Here is a 26,941-nt window from a genome sequence, read left to right as displayed (position 1 = left end):
GGGTTGCCAGGGTAAAATTTGTTGGGGGGGGGGCGGGGGAGGAGGAAGATCCTCTGCACCTGGTGGCAAAAAGGCTCTATCTCTTTAAGAGGGAGTGGGGGGAGTGCCGAGTTCTCATGGAACCCTTACTTTCACTTCGCGGAACCCCGGGGTTCCATGGAGTACCAATTGGAAAACACTGATCTAGACACACCGAGGGTTTCTCTTGAAATCACAAGGCAAGGGACAGTGATGAGGAATGGTGGAGGGTAGGGGGTCATGAAATAGTCTTTTAATATAGTCTCTAAAATGTTCTTGGCTGTGACTTTTCAGCTGTATGGAATGTTGATCTATGTTGTACTTTGTAGTTGTAATGATGTTGCCTTTTTACAGATCAGCTCTCCACTGTGTCCCAGAGTAAATGATCCATATAGACATTATGGCTGATTTGCCCATTAAAAAGTCACTTTGGCTTCATTTTGCTTTGAGTAAGTGCACCTACGTATGCACATGTTAGTATATGTGTATACTTATCAAATTGTGTCACAATTTCATGTTCTCGAAGTATTATTTATATTTTGAACTGTCCACTTCATTCCAGCTCCGTGTGTTTTTTTTTTTTTTTTTTTTTTTTTTTTTTTTTTTGCAGCTCTAGGACCACAAACTGTGTCTGTCTGCTGTAACGTGAAGTTTTACTGTACTGCTTCTGAGTGGCCATTGACGAAAATGACTCATTTTTGGCTTACTATATCATTGTAAATTGGTAGACAAAACAAGTCCACAATTATTGTTTCACAATGTTCTTGCACTATAGAAGCTCATCTCTCTGTCCTTGGTATTGTTATGATATTCATACAGGTTGAAAAGCTTGCATCTGTAGATACAGATGTAACAAAAACCAAAACCAGAATTAGTATGCTTAATGATAATATTTTGTTACTTAAAGGGTTGATCTTTTGGATTGTAGCCATAATCACATACAGTATTATGGAAAAATACAGAACTCTCAAAGTGTGGATTGAACATTTTGTGTTTTGCACAGAGCTTAGTAGTATCACAGTAATGTCCAAAATATGCAGATATTGAACCAAGCTGAAAGACATGAGAGACTGAAATTTTCACAGGTGAGCAGATAGGTGCCTCTATTTGGATGGTCAACATGGAGCCAGCCACTTCATTTTCAGAAGTAGTGTGTGTCTACCTTCTGAAAATCAAGCCCTTGAAAGATAGCTGTTTTGGATGCCCAAACAGAGACACTTCCTGTTGAAAAGGTAGCCCTTAGTCCTTGCTCCAAAGACCTTTCAATATATGTGGAGAGTTGCTGGAAAATGTAAATCTAAAGAATAAATAGAACTTAAAACCAGAGATTTGTTATCATAACATGGTCTGTCTTTCTTGTCTGTCTTTCTTTTTAATCTAGTGTGAAAGTACTAGTAACTGGCTTCTTTTTAGGCTTTTTTGAGATCTTTGCACCAGCAATACATTCAGGAAAGGGTTATGGTAAAACTGAAATGCTGCCATTTAGACTTTGTCTTGCAGAGTATTGTAAAGCAGAGATGTGATCCACATTTCTTGAGCTAAGTTTGCTGTGCTACCTCCTGAGTCAGGAGAAATGAAAGATCTCTCGCCTGTTAAGAAGAAAAAAATATCTTTCTCTGCCATTTTCCTTTGCCTCCATAGGAGAAAAGTGATTCATTTTGGCTCTTGTATCTTCTATATATAGTATAAATATTGTAAAAAGCAAAACAAACAATTGGAACAACCCTTTCTCTGTAAAGTTCATGGATAAATGGTAATCTGATCTAAAGTCTTGATTCTGCTAGTGACCGTGGTGAGTGCGCACATCTTTGCATACATGTGTGCAAGCCTAAACAAAGGAATAAGTCTGGGAAGGGATTTCAGGATTTGTACTTTGCTACAGTTTCAAAAAGATCTTGTGTGTGGATTTGGTCCTCCCTCCCCGCCCCCAAAATAATGGTCACTATTTAAGACCATTATATAGCTTTTAAGAATTTGCTACTGAAGTGAAAACCACTGGCATGGTTACTAAAATCTAAAATTGTATTAAAACCATTTGATTGGTGTTTATTTACTGTCACTGTTCCTTTACCTACTTTTATTTGTAACACTTATTTTAGGAAGTGATTATTTAATAGCTCTTTACCATTCAGTACAGGAGCATGCCGCATGAGTGGGTGAAAGGAGAATAAATTATGTGGGATTGTAATGAACAATTTGTGCATCATTCTTTCATATATACTAACCTCTTGTGAGCTAGTTAGTTTGTTAAAGAAAATATGATTAATTATTTTATTTGGCATTGTTACAGCTACACTGTATACACATAACAGGAGATAAGCAGTAAAAATTAGGAAGACTGGTCTTGCGGGTAAGTAAGATGCCATGCTTCTGAAGAGCATGTGTTCATATCTTGGCTTGGTCACAGATTGTGTTTGACTTTGGATAAGTCAGTTAGGCCCCAATACTGCAGTGGGCCTGTTCAGGCACATCTCAGCTGTGTCCTCAAGATGCTATTGTAATATTATCCTTGATAATGATGTTCCTTATGAACTTCAAAAATAGTAGGCTAATATCAAAGGATAAATGACATAATTATACGTTATCCCTAAAAATATAAAAAAATACATTTTTTTAAAAGTGAAATGGTTGCGGTAGTTTACATCAAAATGTAAATTTTCATAGTTTTATTACAGAAGGAATTAAATTACAAGGAACTCAAATTCAGGAAAAATAGTAGTTTTCCTATGGAAAGCTTACTCTGTTATTACTGTAGCATAGAACTTTTGTTTAAGGAACAACTAATCCATTTGCAAAGGATTAAAATTTCCTCTGGCTAATTTCTATACCATCTCGACTTGGAGCAACTGAAATTAAGCAATGCTCATCTCATTTATTTGTTTGCTTTGGTAGTTTATCTAATACTCACAAGAGAAACCAGTTACAGGAGAGTTGAGAGCACAAGTCAGGGACTCTAGGCAATTAAATGCAAGACTGTCCCCTGGTGTGTGCCTTTTCTGTTCTCTGGAGGATGCCACTGGCAGTGTTGACAATTTGATCTGGTTGTCTATGTGGAGTGTATGTTGTACTGACAACACTTTTATTATTAAGTTCTGAATGTTGTTTCTTAACAATGGGTCTTTTGAATACCTAACAAAAAGAAATGAGCAGTTACTAAGGCAGAATGCTAAGAACATATTCAATGATGGTAGTGACTGTTTCTGGTATGCTGCAATGTCATAGACACACATTTCACTTGGAAGTGGAAAATTAATGTTGTGTGTGTGTGTGTGTGTGTGTGTGTAAGGCTTTTGCTGTGCAATATTCGCTCATATTAATGAGATTTGTGCCGCTAAACCCTATGCTGCAATCCTGTCCTTTAAGCCGCCTTATATGGTATACTGTATATGCTATATTATTATGGTATAAACTGGGGACCATGGCTTGCACCATTCTGCCCTGAATTTTCAATGTCAGTTTATGCTCATAACATTCTCTTCCCTGTATTGTCTATTGCATCTAATTTGTCTAGGTTAGATGTATTCCAGATGTTCCTGGGCTGAAGAACACTGGCTGGTCACATGATACTGTTTCTCTTTGCTTCCACTTGGCAAATGTCAAAATCTCCTAGGACAAAGGAAAGCATTTGGTGATTAGGGGGGAGAGATAGCTCAGTGATTTGAGCATTGGCCTGCTAAACCCAGGGTTGCGAGGGATGGTACTTGGTCCTGCTATGAAGGCAGGGGACTGGACTTGATGACCTTTCAAGGTCCCTTCCAGTTCTATGAGATAGGAAATCTCCATTATAAAAGATATTACTTTACCAAGTCATCCAAAGCATGACGTTTCCTCACCAGTAGAAGAAGAGGTTTCAGGAAACAGTGAAAGCAGAGTTGTAAAACCCCCCTTTTAAGTACATTTTATAAGGACACTTCTCAGAAGTTTCCACATGCTTTTGCAACTCACATACTCCTTCCTACTCTGTGGGCTGTCTATATCAGAATAGGTCCTTTATCTTTGTTCAAAAAACCCACAATTTTTTAAAGTTGTGGGGTTTTTTTCAGTTCTTGCTACAAGTGAAAACAAAATAGACACATGTTTACAGCAAGGTGTAAGGAACCTGAAATGTATTTATACGTGTTCACTTAGAGCAGTGGTCCCCAACCATTTGGGGTTGCCTGGCGCCAGGGGGCGTGGCCGTTCGCCCGCCGGGGGGTGCCCCCCCCATAGCCGCATTCCCGGGGCCGGCGCTGGCGCTCTGTCCCCATACCCCCCTTCCCCAAGCGCCGCGCGCCCGGGGCCGGCGCTCTCTCTCCCCCCCCCATGCGCCGTGGGGGGGTCAATCTGCGGCACCCCCGGGGTGGCGCTCACTGTGCGCCACGCGCCCGGGGCCGGCTCCGGCACCACACATGCGCCACGTGCTCGGGGCCAGGCCAGCCCTGAGCACTTGGCGGGCGCAGAGAAATGCACCGTGTTGGGGACCACTTGGCGGGCGCAGAGAAATGCACCGTGTTGGGGACCATGGACTTAGAGGGATTACTCTAAGTAGCTGTGGACCACTAGCCGCAGACCGCTAGTGGTCCACAGCTGACTTGCAGGTAGTCTGTGGTTCAAACTCAGCCATGCCTTCCGTCTTCCTCTCCGTGCTGATGCTCCTGCCTGCTCCCCGCCCCTCCGCCCCCGAGGTTGGAGTGCCAGCGCACCTCCCTGCTGGGGAGGAGGAAGAAAGCCCCAAGCCTCCCTGCCGGATCTGACACACAGGAAAGAAACTGAGCCAGAAGCTGCTCTGCACATTGCCACTCCCTCTCCCCTGGCTGGGGAAACAGTGTTGCCTGGACACGTTCCCCACTACTCCCATTTGCCAGAATCCAGCCAATGGAAGCAGTGGGAGGCCGTGCTTGGGGCACTGTGCCTGGGAGTTGTAAAAGGCACAAAAGCAAATAAGTGCCCCCTTTCTTCTCATACCCAGAGCCTGTACTCTCAGCCCCTCATGCACTGCTCCTTCCTGTCGAGACCCTGCACTACCAGCCTGCTCCTATACCTTGCCTTGCTCTTGCACCCTCCCCACTGGCCAGAGACCCTTCCCCAGCCCTTGCTCCTATACCCTCCCTCCTATCCACACACGGCACCTTCCCTTGCTCTTGCCCCTCCCCTCCCACCAGACACCCTGCTTCCAGCCTGATCTTGCACCCTACTTACCATGCAAACCTCATACCATCATCTCCTCCTACACTGCACCTCCTGCCCAGATTCTGCACACTCATCCCTATCCCACTCGCTGGCAGCCCTGTTCTGTACGCTGAATTTCTCATTTTTGTCACCACCCCAGGGCCTGGGGGGTTCATAAAATACAGAGTAAATATGCAAGTGGCTCAGGCATAATTATGTAATTAATGTTGAGTTTCCATTAGCAACTGGTGGTCTACAGAATGGTTTGCATTGAGCCAGGTGGGCCACGGGCTAAAAAGTTTGAGAACCACAGCTCAAACTGATTTAGCTGAAATTACATGGCTCTTCTATATATGTTGTAGTTACTGCTCCCGCCCTCTGTTGGTGATTTGAATCATTACATATGTTAACAAACAGCTATTAAAAATCTTTATGCCTGGGACGTATGCAGACATGTGCATGCATACACACAGTATTTAGATCCTGATAATGGAAGGGGATGTTTGTGCTAAGTGTGTTCAGGCACTAGTGTTTTCACTAATTAATCATTAATCACCTGCAGCTGGAACAGCTTTTCTAATTAGTCTCATGATTAAAAAACTTCTTTCTGAGCACTTAGTGCTGAGTCACAGAAACTGTATGCTGTGTCTTCTATAAACAAAGACTTAAAAACATGTTTAGTTAGTTTGTTCTCTGTGTTTATAGATTCAAGGCTACTTTGTAAGACTGGATACACTGCCATGTGCAAATATGCATAAGAAATGTGGTGTGTAAGCTGGAATATCCCCCAAAGCCATCCCAATATGGGCAGTTGGTGAAGCTTCCTCTTGGAGAGGCAATAGATTTTGAGCCCAGGCTCTGCCACCTTCCCACGGTCTCCCTCCTCTCTTCCCTGGGCATCCTGTTCCTACTCGCTGCATGCTTTTCCCTTTTCCAGGCAAATCCCTGAACCTAAGCAAATTGTTTTTTAAAAAGCCCTCCACTTTTCTGCAGTTTCTTTCTCAACAAAATGGAGCATGTGTTGTACCATGTGCCAGACATGCAGGCTACGTCTACACTGGCATCCCTTCCGGAAAAGGGATGCTAATGTAGCACGTTGGAATAGGCAAATCCGTGGGGTATTTAAATATCCCCCGCGGCATTTGCATTAACATGGCTGTCGCTTTTTTCTGGCTTGGGGAAAAGCCGGAGAAAAGCGCCAGTCTAGACGTTATTCTCCGGAAAATAAAGCCTTTTCCGGAGGATTTCTTATTCTTGAAAATAGGAATAAGAAATCCTCCAGAAAAGGCTTTATTTTCCGGAGAATAACGTCTAGACTGGCGCTTTTCTCCGGCTTTTCCCCAAGCCGGAAAAAAGCGGCAGCCATGTTAATGCAAATGCTGCGGGGGATATTTAAATCCCCCGCGGATTTGCCTATTCCAAAGTCTACATTAGCATCCCTTTTCCGGAAAGGGGTGCCAATGTAGACACAGCCACAGAGAATAAAACATTTGGGAATAAGAAATGTCAGTGAGAGGTTTTATTATATACCCTTATAGCTGACATGCAGGCGGCTTGCAAACGCCTCTCATTGATCCTGGGGAACACAGAATGCCAAGCACCTGTTAAAACTAATTGAAAAAACCTGAGTTCTTGTTTGATTCTTCACACAATCAGTCAAGGTGCCAGGCCTCGCTCTCAGCTGGTATTTGCCCCCTGATAGGAAGAAAATGACTAGAATCAGACTGCAAAAGTTGCCACTTTATTTTCACTTCTTTACACAAGTTGAGGGCTTCCGATGTTGTTTCAACAGCAGTAAGCATCTCAGATAATGAATAAGAATTGGCGCAGGACTTGCCAATAAAATACCCAGGCTGCCTGCTGCTTTAACCCATTCAGCTCACAGAACCAAGAAGATAAAATGTCGCACTGAGGCAACATGGTGGTGACAGCTTTACATGTCTGACTGGCAGACACAGTTATCCCCATGGGTGAAGGAACTTAATCCCCAGCCCTGTTCTCACCAGGCAAACAAACTCCCAACCACGGAAAAATAGTCGAGACTGAATAGAGTTGAGACCTATCCTACCAATCTCTTCCAAGGCTCCCACCACACTGCTCTTCCCAACCAAGGCTCCCACTGCACTGCCCATCACAGAAGGGTGTGTGTGTGTGGTGTGTTGGTTTCTTTTTTTTTTTTTTTTTTTTTTTTGGTCTCTGTTCATGCCACTGCTTACCTGTGGGAAAGCTCTGAAGGGCTCTTCTGGCCCAGGTGGAGGGAGATCCAATCCCATTTAGCAGGCCAGCACAAGGTACTTGCTACCACAAGTGATCCAGCCTTCCCTATGCGCGCACACACAGCATAAGGCTGGCCTACGTGCATCTTTAATTAGCCCTTTGAAAAGTGATGATGGGGGGAGGCTTCGTGGAGCCCTGCTCGCTGTGACTAAGGGGGGATATGATAGAGGTATATAAAATCATGAGTAGTGTGGAGAAGGTGAATAAAGAAGTTATTTATTAGTTCCCATAATAGAAGAACTAGAGGACACCAAATGGAATTAATGGGTAGCAGGTTTTAAACTAATAAAAGAAAGTTCTTCACACAGCACATAATCAACCTGTGGAACTCCTTGCCAGAGGAGGCTGTGAAGGCTAGGACCATAAGCTAGATAATTTCATGGCAGTTAGGTCCATAAAAGGCTATAAGCCAGGGGATAGGAATGGTGTCCCTGGTCTCTGTTTGTCAGAGGCTGGAGAAGGATGACAGGAGACAAATCGCTTGATCATTGTCTTTGGTCCACCTCCTCTGGGGCATCTAGTGCTGGCCACTGTCGGCAGTCAGGCTACTGGGCTACATGGACCTTTGGTCTGACCCAATATGGCCATTCTTATGTTCTTATGTTATGTTCTTATGCTTCCCCTGCCTCTTCTGGCACATTGCTTCAGCCTCACTCAATGGGAGGAGGTCATCCCAGTCAGTCGATATTGAAATTCTTCTGTAATCCAGGAGTAATGGCTACTGCATGAATAATGAAGAAAGATTTTGAAACTTAAAAAAAAAAAAAAGTTTGCAGAATTGCACTTCTCAGCACTTTCCATCTGATGACATTAAAACAAATGAATTTACATAAACTCCTGTGGGGCAGGCAAATATTATCCCTTTTTTTCAGATGGAGAAACTAAGGCACAGGATAATTAAGTTCATCTGCTGCTTTAAAAAAAATCAGTGGAAAAACTCCCTTTGAGAACAAGCCTTAAATCTGGAATGGGGACCTTTTTTGGGTTGGAGGCCACTGACCCACAGAAATATTAGTTGGGTGCTGCACACTAGTGAGAACAAAACAAACCCAAAAAAATCCTCACTGACATGGTCTCCGACTGAGAGACACAAAGACACTTCCCATGTTCCTCTCTCACACCAAAGCTGGGAGGGAGAAGGGAGGGAGGAAGCTCACGCTACTAGATTTTGTATGCTCCAGTAGATGCTGAGCCTTGGGGGCTGTATCCAGACAAGCCAGGAGTCACATCTGGCTCCTGGGACTTAAGTTCCCCACCCCTGCTTTAAATGATGGGTCTTATGTTATATTAGAAGTCTGACAGGAAAGCCATTAAGAAAACCCCAGGGCTTCACAATTCTAGCAGAGGGGAGTACAGGCCACTGGTTGCATTGAGGTGGGGAGACCATCCTGAAACCCCAGCTTCCCTCAGTACTTTGAGGCTGCACCTGACCGTGACACAGTGCCAGGCGTACCAGGTGTGGCTGGGCAGGTGCTGGGGATGTCATAGGTTAGGGGATCCAGGTGCAGCTTGCTGGGGCTCAGTGGGGTGGGGGCCTGAGTGCCGGGGAGCTTGTTGGATGAGTCCAGGTTTAGGGGAGCAGGGCTTGTCAGGGTGAGGGTTAGATGGGCCTCCTTAAGTAGGGAGTCCTGGCTGATGCTGAGAGGCTCATCCCCTTTTCCTCTCCGTCCCCCTCCCCTCATTGCCCATTCCTTTCCCAATGCCTCCCCCCCCCATCCCCTTTCCTTTATTCTTCCCCCCCCCCCCCCCAGTGAACTCCAGTGCAGGGTGCAGAAAACAGGAAGCATGTGGGGAGAGGACAAGAAGGGAAGGGGAGGGGAGGGGAGTTGGCAGCCAACTGAGCAGGGAGAGTGCAAGGTAGGAGAAGTGGGGGCAGCCAGGAGAAAGCCCACTTTGCTCAGCCTGGGCCAAGGAGCAGGGAAGGGGGGGAGGAGGTGGATGGGTGAGGGGCCAAGCAGGGAAGGAGCTGAACTGGCAAACTAGCAGCAGCAGGGACATAGCAAGCTGGGTGTGGTGGTCTCTGCAGAGCAGGGCTTCCTCTCCTCTTGGAGCAGGTGGCTGGAGAGAGCTTCAGGCTGAGAGCCCATGTGACTGTAATTCAAGCTTTGTGTCTGTGCCATGCAGGTTCAGGGGCAGGCTGCTGCGGAGGCTCCCTGCTGCTCCATCTTCTCTGCTGCCGTGGAACCTGCCTGAACCACAGTAACCATTCCCCAGCAACCCCAAGAGCAAGTTGGAGGCAGGGCGGGTAGACAATCTCCCTTTGCCTTGCAAACCAGACACCAATGCATCCCATGATTCCTTTGCTTCCCAAAGAGAATAGCTCATGCAGCTGGGGTTGACTTGCTTTTACATGCTGGGCAGCTCATGTGGATCTCTTCAAAGATCTCACAAAGCACATAGCTTCCAGTCTTAGTGACATTTCTGCTGTTGCTCAGCTTTTGAGGGAAGCTTAACTACAGTAGGAATGTAAAAAAAATCTTTAATTTTAAAAATTAATCTAACTGTTCTTGCGATGAGAGTCCAGGAAAAGTAAACTTTTATATAAACTAGTTACCAGGAAGTACATCAGAATGAAAATTCAGGAGTTGGGGAAATCTCATACTATTGTCATGAAAACTGTTTTTCAATTGCTGACCATTCCTAGTAGAAAGGAGAAATTACCTGAGCTTTGAAGAAGAATGCTGGGAGTGCAGGGACCTAACGATTTCACTCAAAATAAATGGGATCCACTTTTAAGTTTGGCATATGTTCCAAATCATCCTCTCCAAAATACTATGGCTAACCCTGTGCACAGTGCTGTGATGGTGATGGATGAGCATTGGTTGTGAGTTCAGGCAGCAAAAGTGTTTTCCAAGTTTGCTCCAAGATGCAGTTCAGCTTGCGTGTTAGGAATGTTCCTGGTTCGGAGAAGAGGTTTTTGGATAATCACATTGTAAACTGGGGGCCTCATTTGAGAAATTCAGAGGAATGTAGTTAGGTAAAAAATGCTGAATTGAATGTCAGGTAGAATTTAGCAGCAATCGTAAGCCCTTTACTAATTCGCGAATCCTCAATTGTATTAGTGCGTTTTCACAGTGTTATATTGATATTAAAAGATAAACATAAATTTAACTTGTTTGCTTATTTGGGCCACTGACCTCATGTTTGTTTATTATGGCCTTTACCCAGCCCCAAAGATTAGTCTTGGCTGAGAAAACAGAAGCTGTGGTGTCCTGAGCAAAGGAAGAAAATGGTTCATGGATGTGCTGCATGTGTAATGTTCATGCACAGTTTCTTGTTTTCTATTTTCTGAGGAATAATGGGGAAGGAGCATGAAAAACTTATGCAAACAAGCCGGGTAATATAATTCTTCCAGATTTTACAGTCAGTGGCTCTTCAAATGGAAATAGAAGCTGACGCATTGCATTTGTTGTATGAACACACGTATTTTACTCAGTTGTGGGGTGTCACCATTGTTTCTCCTCCTTGCTTTATCATCCTTGAAAGTAAACAAAACCAAATTTAATACAAAAACTCATCTTGAAGTTACTAGTGACATTACATGGGTTAGTAGATTCAGCTCTGAATAGTGACTTATATGAATTTAGCACTAAAAGCATTGACTAGAGCAGAGGCGTTCAAACTGTGTGTTGTGATCCTGTTTTAATGGGGTTCCCAGGGCTGGCGTTACAGGGCTAGGACTGATGCCCACCACCTGGGGTAAAGCCAAAGGGGTCTGTAGCCTTGGGTAGCAGGCCTGAGCTTACCGGGCCCCTACCTGCCACCAAAGCCTGTGGGTTTGGAGCTCCCTGCCCAAAGTATTGGAGCTTAGGGGACATCGGCTTTGGTCCCCCTGCTGGGGTTGTGGAGTAATTTTTGTTGTCAAAATTGGGTCATGGTGTAGAGAAGCTTGAAAACCTCTGGAGTAGAGCCAGGCATAATACAAAGAAGCATTCATTCTACCAATGGCAACTAGCAGTTTTAGTCCTAAACTTTTATTCTGATGAGAGACAGCTAATCAGAACATATTGCAAGTGGTTTTTGGAGACGCATATCGATTGATGATCTCATCACCCTACTAAATACCACCCTAACTCATTCTCACTGTTGACCTTAAAAGGATTTGATCTTGTTTCCTGAGGTGATGGGGCTTATGCAGTCATGTGCTGTAATATCAAGACCTCTGATCCTTCAGGCACTCCCAAAATTTCACTTGGAAGGACTTTACCACTGACTTAATCCTTAACTTTTACTTATTTGTACCCTCCTTCATATGTCATATTTTAAAACCTTATGAGACATGTGGTTGGATTTCCCTCCCTCATAAATATAACTAAGATTCAGAGCCTCTGTTTAAACATTAAGAAATGAAAGGGGAAAATAATAGCTCATATTTTATGTGTTGTACTCCTGAGCCAAGAACAATTGTGTGTTCCCTGTTATGGCATTGCAGCAGCAGTTAATTAACAACCGTATTCCCAAAGCTGCACTGAGGACATTAGCGATGCTGGTACTTAAACAGAGAACTAAACAAATTATTAACTTGTTTTCCAGCCTATGCTGCCACAGTGGAATGAGGGGGTGGTACTCTGCAATGCCTTGTATAGATAATGTACCTGGCATGACGGACAGCCCGGGAGATGAGAGCAGTGTAATTGATTTTACATTTTTTTTTAGAAATGCAAATAAATATGTATGTAATAATGCACGCACATACACAAATGGATAGGTACGCAGACATTTGAAGACATGGTAATTTAGGACCAAAATATGTTTTGGTTTTGCATATCTGTCTGTTTACACACACTGTACATTTGAGAGAATTTGTGTCTCTGTGTATCTCTGTTTGTTCAAGAATTCCTCCTAAATGGTAAGAGCTAGGACTGCCAAATCAGGTAGGCAGTTTCCTCTTATCATAACTTAAACCAAGATAAGGGTTTGATTGTGCCAGAAAAACGGGATGTGCTCCTCATAAAACCATACAGAAAAGACAGAATCATCAGGAAGGTGAGAGGCTGGCTGTGGGTTTGCCCCTGTCCCCTGTTTATCTCCAGCTCCAAGCCTCCTACCCTCTGGCACTTTTTAGAGGGAATTGGGGAGAGAGGCTTAAGTTGCTGGCTGTTCCCTTTGTCAGGGAGTGAGGAGAAAGTGCACAGATTGCTGCATTCCTTACTGTGTCTGGGGCGCACAGGGGGCAGACGAACTTGGGCCTGCCTCAGCCAGGGGACATGCTCTCTCTCCCCTGGCTGTGCCTGCTTGCACTGCGTCAATCATAAAGAAGTTCTTCTCATCCAGCCCCAAGCTGTTGCAGTAAGAGAGGGTTAAGGTAGTCCTCTCTCCTTGGAGAAGCCTGCATACTTAACCCCCAGCTTGAAGTGATTACCATTAAATACAGATTAAATACAGGCTTTACAGTTTGGTTAAATGGTTTTCAGTATTCCCACTATACATATTAGCTACGTCTACATTGGCCCCTATTCCGTAATAGGGATGCAAATGTAGCACTTTGTAACAGGTAAATCTGCAGGGGATTTAAATATACCCCGTGGGATTTGCATTTTCATGGCTGCCGCTTTTTTCCGGCTTGTAGATAAGCCGGAGAAAAGCGCCAGTCTGGACGCGATCCTCCGGAAAATAAGCTCTTTTCCGGAGGATCTCTTATCCCTACTTTCAAAGGAATACTTTCAAGTAGGAATAAGAGATCCTCCGGAAAAGAGCTTATTTTCCGGAGGATCGCGTCCAGACTGGCGCTTTTCTCCGGCTTATCTACAAGCTGGAAAAAAGCGGCAGCCATGAAAATGCAAATCCCATGGGGGATATTTAAATCCCCCGCGGATTTGCCTATTCCAAAGTGCTACATTTGCATCCCTATAACGGAATAGGGGCCAATGTAGACACAGCCTCAGTGCCAGTGCCCCTGTGTATCTTTTCTCTTGCATTGGGGAAGACATTTGGAGCTCTTTTCTCCATCCCTCGTGGCCTTCAGAATTAATTTCTCCATGTAGATGGTTTAGAGTAAAGTAATTGTAATCTCTTCAGGGCAAAGAGTGTGTTGTTTAACTTTAATGTGCTTTTTAAACTTACATGTATGTTTATATCCTGAAATACAAGTAAAGTTATACATAAACTCATTTCCCCTAGATTTTAGAAGATTCTAGCTAGTCAAGGTGCTCAGCTTTCACTTAGTTCACTCTTTCCCCAAAACACTGTTTCAGCATGTAGTAAAGTGAGTGATTAGGATATTTATGTGAGCTTGGTAATAGATAGCACCATGGTGCAAGCTAAAAAGGTAGGCCATCACTTATTGTAGGGTGTTCTCGATGGAATATTTGACTGTGGTCAAATAATTGGCATTAGTTTACTGTTCAATTAACTGGATTTCCAAGCATGATTTTAAAAGCAAATTATCTCTTCTGAAGATAGCATTTCTACCAGTTTTGTGTTAGTGTGTCATATATTGTCCCAATGTTATTTGAATGAGAAGAAACTTATGTCATGATTTTAAAAATTCCTATTGTGTTTGCAACCTAGACATTACGGCATGAAATTAGCCAGAAAGTAAAACTTTATGTAAACAAGCTAAGTGGACTGGTCTCTTATTTTTAATGTCCAGGCAGGATCTGATGCAGTAACTAAATGGAATAATAGGTGGAAAGGAATTAAAATTATAAAATGAATTCAGTTTTCATCACCTAGCAACATGAGTTAGGAATTGTCAGTGTTCTGTTTTGTTCTAAATTCAAGTGTATGACTGTTAACTTGTCCTTTTTGAACCCTACAAAGTGGGTGTTTTTAAAAAGTGTGATTGTTTAAACTCAAGGTATCTTGAAGTATTGAAGACATGCTTTAATGTTTCTTGATACTCTAGTGACCCCACACCCCAGCAGGATGTTTATCAGGGAGGCAATGTCTCAGTAATTCAGTACTATAGATGTAGCCAGTCTGAATCAGCCCCAAAGCTTCCATTCACTCGGAACATCTATATAATCTGACCCACCCTCAGCAGTAGATGGAATTAATATAATTACCCTGCAGCTGGCAAAGCAGGGACCTTTTAATACCACTCCAGTTTCCCTGCTAGGGAAAGAGGGATAAGTGGGGATAATACTGCAACCTAATCTGTTAACTGAGAGGGTCACCTGAGTATCTAATGACTGCGTCCTTAAGGAGAGTGAGAGCAAGAGCCTCTGAAGTTTGCTCAAAACTTTGAATTTGATATAATGACAACACACAGATGGCTATTGGTTATACCATTACTGGGACAACCCTTTTTGTTTTTTACTTCTGTCTGAGATATCCTTCATACTTCCACGTGTTAAGATAACAGTCTGAGTTCTTTCACTAAGGTTTTGACTGAGACTGACTACGTTTGTGGGAGATCATATGCCTTCTAACCGAGTAAAGCTCTTGCTACAAAAAAGGGAAGGGATTTTTTTTGAAAGATGTACTCCACTTAAAGAGAAGGGGCTGTGTGCAAAGTCTTGTGGTTTAACCGAGATAGATCTGACTGTACATACATGGGCAGTAAATACCTGAGATGTGATGTAATGTAATGTATATTACGTCCTTTCTAGGGAAAAGAGCATTATATCATGGTTCTGAAATACTACTAAAGCAATATTTAGTTCCAGTCCCTTCTCTCACAACAACCACTATTTTTAACATTCTCTGTAAGCAGTGACTCATTTTTTCTTCATATTTTTAATTATGTGTAAGGGATATAAAAACTAGCTCCGATGTTATTAAAAGTGTTTGAATAATAGATTTTGGGCACATGTACATATTGAACAGCTGCTGTTAATTTGCTTTGTATGGCAGTGGCTCCCAACCTTTTTTATACCGCGGACTGGCAGACTCATTTAAAAAAAGTTGACGGACTGGCACCGAAATATTTGCATATTCATTATGGTAATTTTAGCCCACAGCATATCAGGCAAATCAAAGGAGGGGGGGACATGATGGTGAACAAGAATGTGAAAAACTACTGCACACACACACATTAAAAAAAAAACAATAAAATAGTTGCTAATACTTGTTACAGTGTATTCTCCATTCCAAACCTTTTGCCTCAATGGCACCAGAATTAAAGATGCAGTCCTAACAGGTCTGGCAGCACTGACCCATTCTGCACATTTATATTTCCCTTTGCACTTAATAGGACATAAGAATAATATGTGTACTTGCTGGCTGGGAGCAGCTGAAGGCCAGGGAGAGGCTCTTGCCGAGTGGAGAGGGAGGAGAACTTGGTGGCAGAAATAGCTGCCCTTCACCGCTTGGTTCCATCAGCTGGGGCTTTCCACGCGGCACTTGGCCCCGCTGGCTGGACTGTGTAGCGATCACCGGAGGTGGAACTGGGACCACACTGAGACTGCTCCAGTAGGGACAGCCTCACTATGGTCCTGGCTCCAGCCGTAGCACACCCAGCTACCAGTCGCCCCCACTCACCTTGTTGCTGCATGCGGAAGTGTGTAGGAAGGGAATTTCCTGGGAATCCCAGGGGGTGGAACTAAATAAACACTGGGGGTGTGGCCTGGGGGGGCGTGGCACTTTAGACAGGGGTTCACAGCCTGCTGCTGGTCTGCGCACCGGCAGTTGGGAACCTCTGGTCTATGTTGTAGCCACAAGTTATAAAGAAAGAATAAAAGCGTCGTATTACTTAATCCTGTGTATGCCCAGAAAGTGTTTTGAGACCGAGCTGATGGCCAGCAGAGTTCTGAAAGATTTTTTTTCTTTTTTGAGACTAATGGCTTTTCTCCTTAAAGTGACCGGGTATTTTTTGTGTTTGATTTCCAGCTGTCCCATTTCCTCCAAGTCACCGGCTCACAGCTAAGGAAGTGTTCGATAACGATGGAAAACCCCGGGTGGATATCTTAAAGGCACACCTTATGAAGGAAGGGAGGCTGGAAGAGACTGTTGCTTTGAGAATAGTAACAGAGGGTGCTTCAATTCTCCGTCAGGAAAAAAACTTGCTGGACATAGATGCCCCGGTCACAGGTAGGTGCCAGTTTTAAATTGGAACACACAAGCACATCCATGCAGGTATATAATGCTCTCCTGCGAGTTTGGTGAAAGTTTACTACTTCACTGACTGCTCTCAGTACTGCATCTCTGAATCCACTGCCACAATGGGCTTGATGCTAGGAGTTGATGTGATTCTTAAATGTGACTGGTGTTGGAAGAAAAGATCTTACGGACTGAACATGTTTTGCTTCTAATGTATGGAGACTTTTCTAGACCAAAATATGGGATTAAAAGTGTATTCTAACCCTCATAAAAGATAACTGCCCATTTTACCAGATGTTAATTCCATACACTTACAGATGGCCTTCACCACAGTAGTACAATTCAAACTTAGTTTTGCTCTGAAGGAATAACGATGCTTTAGTGAAAGGAAACTCCATTATAAGTGTCCAGAGGAATAACACATGAGCAAAAGGAAAAAGCTAGAAGAACATCAGCATGTTATTTGTCTAGGGAATTAATGAATTGTTCAGGCTAAAGAGCCCATTTTGCCCTTGGCTATCAAACATTTCCACACTTGTTAATTCTCAGGAAATGCTCTGTGCCTTGATCTTCCTTGTCTAATTGTCTCCCACTTCTGACTGCAATTGCTGGCTTTAATACACTCTTTTCTGTTTAGCATATTTTTAAATTAATTTTTCCTTACAAACATATGGTTGTTGTTATGAGAAGTTGATGAGGCTTTGGCAGGAAAATTGATCCATGACTTGGAGAGTTAGTTGCAGGGCTAAATATTACTTCCCTCTAGTATGAATCCTAGACACATAGTTTTTTTTCAAGAGTCAGGAGGATTTGCATGTTTTCTTTGTTGCCTTTCTGTTTCTGGTCAAACTGAGCCAGAATAGAAGGAAGAGAGATTATTTTTTTTTTTTTTCAGGAAAGGAAAAAGAGCACTGCGGCTCATGATTAGCGTTGTTGTCCACCAGATATTGTATGAACTCAGCAAGTGCATTAATAGTTAATCATTTTCGCTATGTCTTGACAGCAGGCTTCTTATACAATAAACTTTTTTCGGAAGAGCTCTTGCGCAAGAGAGCGTCCACACTGAAAAAGCAATACGCTTTTTATCTCACATATAAGCTGTGATTGCTATGGACAGAGTGGCCACCAGGGCACCAGTGCTTTTTCTTCTTCCCGCCTCTTCTGAAAAAACTCCCTCCTCCCCATCCACACGTGCCTTTTTGCAAAAGAGCTCTTCCTTGCAGAATAAGGATTACCAATTGTGCAAAAGCCCTCTGTCTTTTCGATTTACTGTTGAAAGAATGCGCTTGCAGTGTGGACGTAACTCAAGTTTAGTTGGAAAAACGGTAATTTCTGAAACCAATAACATGAAGTGGGACATTGCATCATCAAATATAGCATAATTTATTAAAGTCTGTTTTCTGAAATGTGGTCAAAATGTAAACTTAAGTCAGTCTGAAAATTTCCTAACTTGAGACGAGTCAATCAAAATATGTTCTCTTACTTTCCTGGAAGGTGGTGTATCTCATGTAGTTCTAGAGGTGAACCTTTTGATGACTGAAGGAAGTCTTTAAAAGTCTGTAGGCCTTCCTTGCAAAATCAGATAGGTGCTTTTCAGTAGGCTAAATGGAGGAACACAAGTTCTACAGGTTGCAGCACTCTATCCTGTAATATTAGGGGGTTGGGGATTAAGGGAAGCCTTCATCATGATTGGGGCTTTCAGAGAAGTAGTGTGTGTTGAGTGGCTTTGCCTGACTTAGGCAAACATCCTCTTTTCCATTCACCACTGACTGAGACATTCGTAGATGCTTTTTTTGCTAATTATTTTGAATAATTTAGTGATGTTTTTTCCCTCATCCCAGTTTAATCCCTGGAGGCCTTAGCCCATTTAATCTTGTTCTCCCTTATCTAAATTTACATCTCATTTGACCATCCATTTTTTTTTCTCTTCTGGCTAGGGATTGCAATATCACTGTACTTCTCTCGTTTGGCTAATGGCTATTGACGAGAAACGTGAATCTTGAATGTATCCTGATGCCTGCTATTGAAGTAATTCTGTAGTTCATGTGGTCTGTGAACAAACCCAAGCTGTAAAGGGAGAGCTGGAATGGCAAAACTGATACTCAGAGAAGACAAAAATCTAGAAAGAAGAAAAGACAACCCTTGTGTGATGCCCACTCTGTTCTGTTTAAAAAAAAAAAAATTGCACAGCAATTTTCTAAAAAAAAAAAAAAGAAAAAAAAAAAGAAAAAAAAAGCCACATATCTACTGGGTATTCAGAATTCTCAGTGGACAACTTAAGCAGGTATTTTTCTGCATAAGTGGGAAATACATATCTGTGGCCCGAGTGAAATATTCTCTCAGTGAAAAATACGACAATGGGATCTTGTCATATCCCAAGCGAACAGGAAATCACCCTTTCACTGCTTCAGAGCAGGTATGGCCAATGACCTCGAGAGCGATGCTTTCCTGTTACCATGGCAGACAAACTCAGATATGCTTTTCTGTCCATCCTCCTGCTATCACAGGTCTTGAGAAAAAGCTGTCACAGCAGGGTCAGAATTATTCTCCTAGCACCCAACTGGCCCAGGCAGTTTTAGTTCCCAGAACTTGTTAAAATATCAACCTGTCCTATCAATATCTGTCCCTTTCTGAATCTTCCAATTCAGGAAGGTGGCAAAAAATCCCTTCCACTGTCCAAAACCTCTTTGCCTCGCTGGTTGTTGGGTGTACGCCATATCTAGAATAATCATGTTTGGAAGCAATCCCATCCATTCTTACTCAGCTAGATTGAAATTCCTAGTTGAATCTTTAAGTGAAGACTTTCTCTATATAAGCACAGTACGATCATTTTTTCTACACTCTGCAGGTATCCCATTTTTTTTTTCAGATTGTTGCCTATCATTGAAGAACATGGGTCTCATTTAGCTCATTGTGGGTCCGTCTCATTGTAGTTAGTTCCTTCTTTCCTCAGGTAGATGGGCACTCCCTTTTTACTCCTCCAACCCAAGTTAGATTTCTGGAGGGCCTAGTCAGGGCCTTTCTGCTTGCTGTCAAACCTATCTCGACGGGACTTCAGTTTTGTGCTGTCAGTATTCACCAGACAGCCATTTGATTCTTTGACCACATGCTCTATATCCCCCTTTTCTCATGAAGATCACGTTTTTTTGTTACTTTGGCTAGCAGGGAGAGCAACATATAACACAAGTGCTCCCCTCTTGCTCTCCCTGCTGTCCTAAGTTTTCGCTCTGTGACAAGGGATACTTATTCTTTGAGTGCCTCCTATTGGCTGGGTGTGGTACTACAATCTTTATTCCCTACTCCTAGTGCCCCCGTAGGTTGCCGAACTTTCTAGGTATGTCTTCAGTGGCACAGGCCTCTAGCTAAGTCTCAGTCAAAACTGATCAAACCCTTTTCAGGGGCTAGTAAAAGACTTGAACAAAACTCACCAGGGTTTTCAGCTCCATTTCAGGGCCTTTTAAAGCTAGCCCCCTTTCTTGGGTTATTTAAACTAGCTGTGTCCCCTTTCCAGGACTTAGGTCTCTCCAGTGCTGACTGGTGGGGGAGACAGGCCTGCCACTGTGCGTTCCAATCCAGGGAACCAATACATAGCAACCATGTACTGATGTCTCCAGTTCTCAGCTGCTATTTCCTGGGCCTTTTCCCCACAAAGTCTCCTTTCCTTTTATCTGTTACCTCTGGTTACATTTGTCAGGTCCTCTCATTTCCAGGGTCAGTATCACTTTCCCAAAATAATTCCTAGTGCATATCCTTTAGAAAAACATCCAGTCTTGACTTTTTTTAAAATTGCCCATGAAGAATAATCTGCCACAACACATGATAAATAGTTTAAAAATGTCTCCCTGGTCCTTACATTAGAGGGCTTTTAAGTGTGTAGCTGTTCAGGGTGCAAAATTAGGGAGCTGATAAACCAAAGAAGAAAGATTTAATCTGTTGCTACATTCTCTGGCCAGACTTTCAGGTGGATCTCCTTCACTAGACTCCAGCCCTGATTGGGCAGCGCTCATACTTACATGGATAATCCCTCCCCTGCCCCTCCACCCCAGATTAAGGAGTTTTAAGCAAATTTTCTTTACAGCAATATCAGTACTTAGAATGTCCTTGCTTTTTAAAGTTAGGGGATTATTTACACCCAAAAAAGACTGTCTGCTGCCATCTTGATGCTCAATCACCCTACCATATTATTGCCCTCCTCAAGCAAGCCTGCTTTTGGTTCAGAACATAGTGCCCTCATCTTGCCCACGGGAAGCTGATTCCTACATCAGTACAAAAAATAAATACTGTCCTTCTCAATGGGCATATCCATCACAGGGTAACTTACACTACAACTATCTTGAACACAGTGCTGATTTGTTACTTACCCATTGTGAATATGCCTATGAAATAGGGTGTTTTCAGAGATGTAAATACTGACTTGCTGGTCAACTCCCTTACTTGAGTGTAATTACATCTGGTTTAAATTTGTGTAAGTGAGAGGAGAATACCCTGTACCCTTAAAAATTGTTGTATGTCGGATGTAGGGCTGAAAGACGAGCAGTGAAATTGTGTACGGGCATGTGGTTAAGCTTTTTGTATGTCTAGAGGGTGATAATGGAATGTAATTGAGGCTACATTTATGGTACAGGTAACAATGTGATTCCACTGCTTGCTTGCACATGCTCATGCTAGCTTCACTAGCTAGTGTGAGTATAATAGTATAGTAGCCGAGGGTAGTGGCTACAGAGGTACTGCTTTGTCATGTCATCTCATGTCATGTATGGGGTTCAGGCAGGCTTGTACTCCCCATGGCTGAGCTGTGACCCTTTTGCCACTCCTGTGGAGAGCTATTGAAAGGAGATATGTGAGCACACCCCGAGCCAGAGAGAATCTGAGTGTGATACAAATACTTTTAATTCCTGTGTTTGCTTAAGTACCACCATGGTAATGTGGAAATGTTGCCTTTTAACTAACAATTTCTGTGTTCTTTAGTGTTCGTACTGCTGTCGTCAGAAAATATACTTGAGCGACTTAACTATAAACCCATTTGTGTGAGTTAGGGAGTGGAGCCGTTTAAATGTGTAACCAATAAGCTCATGCTTATCGGTTACCAAAACGGCTACATGGAAATGCTTGTATTAGAGGCAGCTGCGTGGGGCAGCAGGTGGGAGCAGGGTGGCAGGCAAAAGCCCAAGTGTGCTGGGAGCTGGCTGCCCCCGTATGTAGCCACTGAAATTTTCCTCAGTTACATGGTTATTCGGGGGGGGTGTGTGTGTGTGTGTGTGTGTGTGTGTGTGACTCAGACTCTCAAAACCCAAGGTGGCATTCAATTCTCTTCTGCTTACAATATCACAAAAACTGGAAATGAAAAAGCCCTCTCCTGCTACCAGTATAGAATTACTCTTCACTCTTTTAGGCATTATAGTCTCAAATGGTTCTGAGGCTTCTAGCAGGTCCTTTGGGAGAGTATTCTATGGGCTAATAGGCCCCACTGTTTTCCTGATGTTCCACCTGTTTTCCTCCAGTGCTCAATTTAATTTCATTGCTAGTGTAAAAATAACTGATATCAACAAGCTACCAGTGCTACATGAGATTAGAATTTTGACAGAATCAAGAATTGCTAAACTGATCAATGCTAAAGCAAGTTCTTAAAAGCTTTCATGCACACATTACAGTAAAACCAATACAATTACAAATTACATCAAAAGATATACACACTGAAGTCTGTTTCAGCTAGGGAACCAAGCAAAGTAAGCTCTTTCTCCTTTTTAGAATTTGAAGGAGGTATGACTGATCTACAGTTGTAATGTGGACACTAAAACAGCATTATTTCCTTGAGATTTCCAAACAATGCATAATTTATTCAAATTAGTGAGTTGTCAGCAGTGAATCCATACTTTGTTTGTATTAACATTTTACTTAGCAGGATTGAAACTTCTTTATTTCACATGTCAGTAATTTAAATTATACTCCTGCTGTACTACAATTACTATTGAGGAGACAGTTGAATGTCTAGAACATTTCGGTAGATAAAATACTTACTTATTTCCAGGAGAAAAGAGCCAGTTCCAAGATTTAATCATGAATGTGATGTGTTTGGGGTATTTTTTTTTTTTAATCTTGCACTAGTGACATGACAACCATCTCAACAAATATCAGTCACTTGAACATGAGTGTCAAATTTCAGTCACATGCCTAACTTCCTGAAACCTAAAAATTAATCTGAAGAAAAATTATTCCCCTTGTTTTCCATAACCGTATCTTATTGTAATCTTGTCTTGTTCACATGGGAAAGTATTGTTGTTATATTAATATAACTTCCCAAATTGACATTTATTCCAGTATTAAGATGACTGTTTCTCAGTTTAGCTTAAAGCCTTTCCAAGGTGTGATTTAAGTTAAATAAAATAAGACTGCAAAACTATATCCATTTAAATTCCCCTTTTCATCTTTGTTGGATAAAGTTATGTCAGGGATAGCTCAGTGGTTTGAGCATTGGCCTGCAAAACCCAGGGTTGTGAGTTCAATCCTTGTGGAGGCCATTTGGGGCAAAAATTCATCAGGGATGATACTTGGTCCTGCTGTGAAGGCAGGGGACTGGACTCAATGGCCTTTCAAGGTCCCTTCCAGCTCTAGGAGATAGGCAATCTCCATTTAAAAAAAAAAAAAAAAAACTTTCCTGGGTTGACAAGCCCCAAGATAAGCTAATGGATCTGTCTGTCCAGCCAACTTCCATTCATTCCAACATACAAGTCCTTTTGTTGTGCCCATTTTCCTTAATATCACTCCAGTGCACAACTTTAATTCTTAGTAAGATGCATGTTGCCAGTAGGGAAACCCTTACTTGAAAAATATCTTGTTTCTGCCTTTTAATCACTAGAAGTAAGAGTTAAGCTTGTACATTTGATGCTGAATGCACAGTTATGTAAATAATACCAACCTGACAGTATGTGTATACAGGCAGTCCCTGAGTTACGCGGATCCGACTTACGTCGGATCCGCACTTACGAACGGGGTTTCTCGCCCCGGAGCTTGCAGGCAGCGGGACCGCCCAGAGCTCCGGGGCAAGAAAAGCTGCTCCGGGTGCCCCTGGTCTGCTGGGGACCGTCTCCAGCAGACCAGCGACACCTGGAGCAAAGCCGGGGAGGCGGAAGGGTCCCGCGCCTCTGAGGCTTTGCTCTGGCAAAGCCGGGGAGGCACAGGACTCTGCTGCCGCTGCGGCTTTGCTCCCGGTGTCCCTGGTCTGCTGGGGGGGTGGCGCAGCTAGTGGCCCCTCCCCCAGCAGACCAGGAAGATGTGGAGCAAAGCCCCGGTCCTGTGGTAGAGCAGGTGGGGCGCTGCCGGTTGGTTCTGCAGCACCGCTCCTTGGCGCTTCTGGACCAACCCGACAGCACCCCAGCTGCTCTGCCCCAGGCGTCCCCAAGTCAGCTGCTGCTGAAACTGACCAGTGGCTGATTCCAGGAAGCCCCTGCCCCAGGCTTCCTGGAATCAGCCGCTGATCAGTTTCAGCAGCGGCTGAATCTGGACGCCAGTTCCGACTTACATACAGATTCAACTTAAGAACAAACCTACAGTCCCTATCTTGTACGTAACCAGGGGACTGCCTGTATATGTATATTGGAGGAAGGATAAAAGAGGGCATTAATGAAAAGCATCACATTACATCTATTCTCCTAATACCACTTGTGATATCTAATGATATTGTATTCATTACAGTTACCTGCTTGCTTCTGTATTGTGAAGAAATTGAATATCCTAGCTTTTTAAAGAATAACTGGCAATTTAATAGATTTTATGAAGATACAAGAATGTGTCAAACACCAACATAAAAATAAACATCTCAATATATAGCACAGTTTCTAACAGTTTTTTTAATCACTCCTCACTATTTCAGTATTTTCTTTCCTTCAAAATAAAACTGTTGGCATTCTTACTAGGCAAAAAATAGAGAACTTTGAAATGAATTGCTTTAATGTCTTAATAGGGTGAAGTAAACTAGGTTGAATATACTGTACAAAAATATTTGGATAGCTGTTCAGGATTGATGCTGCTTCTACTATTTCTCATGAATTACTGAAATATCAGACTATGTGGTTATTGAATTATTTGTGGCTGTTTAAAGATTGTGAATTCCAAAGGAAGTGAAGATGAAAAGCAGCATGTTTTCTTTTTTTTGTCCCTCCCTTCTCAAAACACTTCTGTCAGTTCCAGATATGGATTGCAATGCATCTGCCTGTGTCCTACTGAGGATCTAGAGATTGTGTGCGTCTCCGCTTAATTGTGCCTGCTTCAGATATTAGCTTCTTCAGCATCTGAGATTCTGGCAAAGCTGATGTTTTCTAGTAGCAGCTGCGTGAATCAGTCAGAATGCCTAGAGAGTGGATGCTGCAGCCTGTTCCTTACAACTACCTGACTTGTTACTCCTTGCAAATGATCTGTTTCCTTTGGAGCAAAAATCATATAGTTGTATACAATGAAGTGAAGTGACTGGATGTCTGTTAGAGTGCTGGTTCAGCTCCTCTTCATGGACTCTCACTAGAATGCTGTGTTTGGGTCCCACCCTGCTGGACCCATGTGCTGAAGCTTCCTTTTGCCTGAATAGGCTACAGCACCATCTCTTAGCCCAGGGGGGTCAGCAACCTTTCAGAAGGTGTGTGCCAAGACTTAACTTATTCACCTGTATGTACGGGCCCGAGTGCCAATGATGTTTTTTTAAAGTCAATAATAGTCCTACATACAGCAGCTTCATTAACAAATAAATTAAGATGTGATATCCTTGGCCTTGCTCTCCCTTGCTGAGTTCTCCAGTCTTGGTCTTGTAGTTTGATAGTTTAAGCAGCACACACGCCTCTGAATATTCAGTCAGACACCCCAAATATACTGTCTCCTGCTTGCTTCTCACCCTACAGATGCCAGTACCTATCCCCTCCCTTCTTCCCTCCCCTTCTTCCCCCCCCCCCTCCGCCCCTGTGGAATCTGCTCCCCCCAGCACAGGTGGGGACTGGAATAAAATTCTGCTTCTTAAAGCAGCAGGCATCAGCAGTCTGTCCTGTCCTGAATTCCAGCTAAAGCACAAAGAAATTACTCTCACCTTCCTCACCTCACTGCACAGACAAACTACTCCCTGTCTCTACCTCACCCCAATGTCAGCACCCACCCACCCCATGCAGTCACATACGTGCTGCCCCCGTCGCCAGCTGGGTTGCTGGACTGCCTCTGCCCCACTAGTGTGGTGGAAGAGCAGCCACTCAGCATCTTCCTCTTCACAGGGCATCTCCAGAGCATGCAGTCTCTGTTTCTCCTCTTCTTTGGCTTTAAGCATAGTTAAACAGAGCTCCCCTCTGCTACAAAAGAATGACATTTTGTTTTTCCCCTGTTCATCCTGTCTTATCTCTGAGAGTTCCCTGGAGTTCTTCCCAATTCTCTCTCTCTCTGATTTTTGGGACCAAAGTTAATTCCTGAATTCTTCCTGAGCTTCCAGCAGAGAAGCTGGGAAAAAATTCTTTTGCTTAGGGTGTGGCTATCTCATCATTCCCACATACTCTTATTTGAATGGCAGCCATCAAAGTTTAACAATCTTCCATAGACCCTGGTCTGGGAGATGTTTTACAGCTCTGACTGCATGTGGTACACAGACATTCTGTGGTACAGCAGTTTCAGAAGATCCTCAAATTGTCTCTATCACCATCTATTTAGAAATAAAAACTTCAGTTTGTAACACAATACTAGACTATCTCTGCAGTGGAGGATGAGAGATGCTATATTCTTAGTTAGTAGAAGACTTGAGTGGAGAAGCCCAAAGTGTCTGGAAAAAACAAAATATCATACACAGACTCAGGATTATCATCTGTGGTTCTATTCTAACATTTACATTTATCTTCATCTTTCCTTTTAATTTAGGGATATTTTAAACAATAGTCATTTAAATTATGGCCTCTCTAGTATTGAATGAAATAATTGCTCAGATGGACATGAAACAGAAGGGACACAAATCTCCAGTGTTCAGTTTCCTGCAGCATAATCTTATTTGCAGATATGAAGCTGCTCCAGAAAGATTGAAATGAATCAAATGGCAAACAAGAAGGAAAAAAAGCCTCATTCTGAGTAAAATTTGTGCCAGTACATTTTATGTTGTGTAGGGCTTGGGTCCATTGCCGGATCATCCAATTTAAATTCGAAATTAGTCTAGGAACAGGCCTTGGAAAAACCAGAAATCCTGCTGATCTCATGAAGGGAAACAGTGTTCTAATCTGGGGTCTTTCCTGAGCAGACCCTGCCAAAATGTTTTAACTTGGGGAATTTCAGAGTGGAGACTTTGTGTGTGTTGCTGTTCATTGTAGCAAAGTACTTGGAGAAATAGAAAAGAGAAACAATCAGTCAGGAAAAGACCAAAGGACTATTAAAAAAAATTAAAGCCGCAAAAACAGAGTAAAATGTGTAACATGCACTGTCACTTTCAGGTTCACAGCACTCATATTCTTCTTCCATGGTCTCTTGAGAACATCCACTTAAAAGTTCCAAGACATTACTTCTCCTAGGT

The 26,941-nt window shown here is 42.9% G+C and overlaps 1 protein-coding gene across 4 annotated transcripts in view; it reads left to right on the top strand.

Moving 5' to 3' along the window:
* Positions 1 to 26,941, top strand: part of PPP3CA (protein phosphatase 3 catalytic subunit alpha) — a 333,809-nt gene that overhangs the window by 130,797 nt on the left and 176,071 nt on the right. For 3 of the 4 annotated variants that reach the window (XM_075929664.1, XM_006126898.4, XM_075929665.1), the window contains one exon: positions 16,216 to 16,416. In XM_075929664.1, the coding sequence (XP_075785779.1) occupies positions 16,308 to 16,416 (109 nt within the window). In that variant the 5' untranslated portion in view covers positions 16,216 to 16,307. Of the gene's footprint in view, positions 1 to 2,344; positions 2,369 to 16,215; positions 16,417 to 26,941 lie in introns of those variants that run through there. The other variant, XM_075929666.1, reaches the window with a different exon arrangement.

Source organism: Pelodiscus sinensis, chromosome 5 (assembly GCF_049634645.1).
Source record: "Pelodiscus sinensis isolate JC-2024 chromosome 5, ASM4963464v1, whole genome shotgun sequence".
Taxonomy (NCBI): domain Eukaryota; kingdom Metazoa; phylum Chordata; order Testudines; family Trionychidae; genus Pelodiscus; species Pelodiscus sinensis.
The sequence above is the reverse complement of the archived record's forward strand: the minus strand, read 5'-3'. Positions and strand labels throughout refer to the sequence as shown.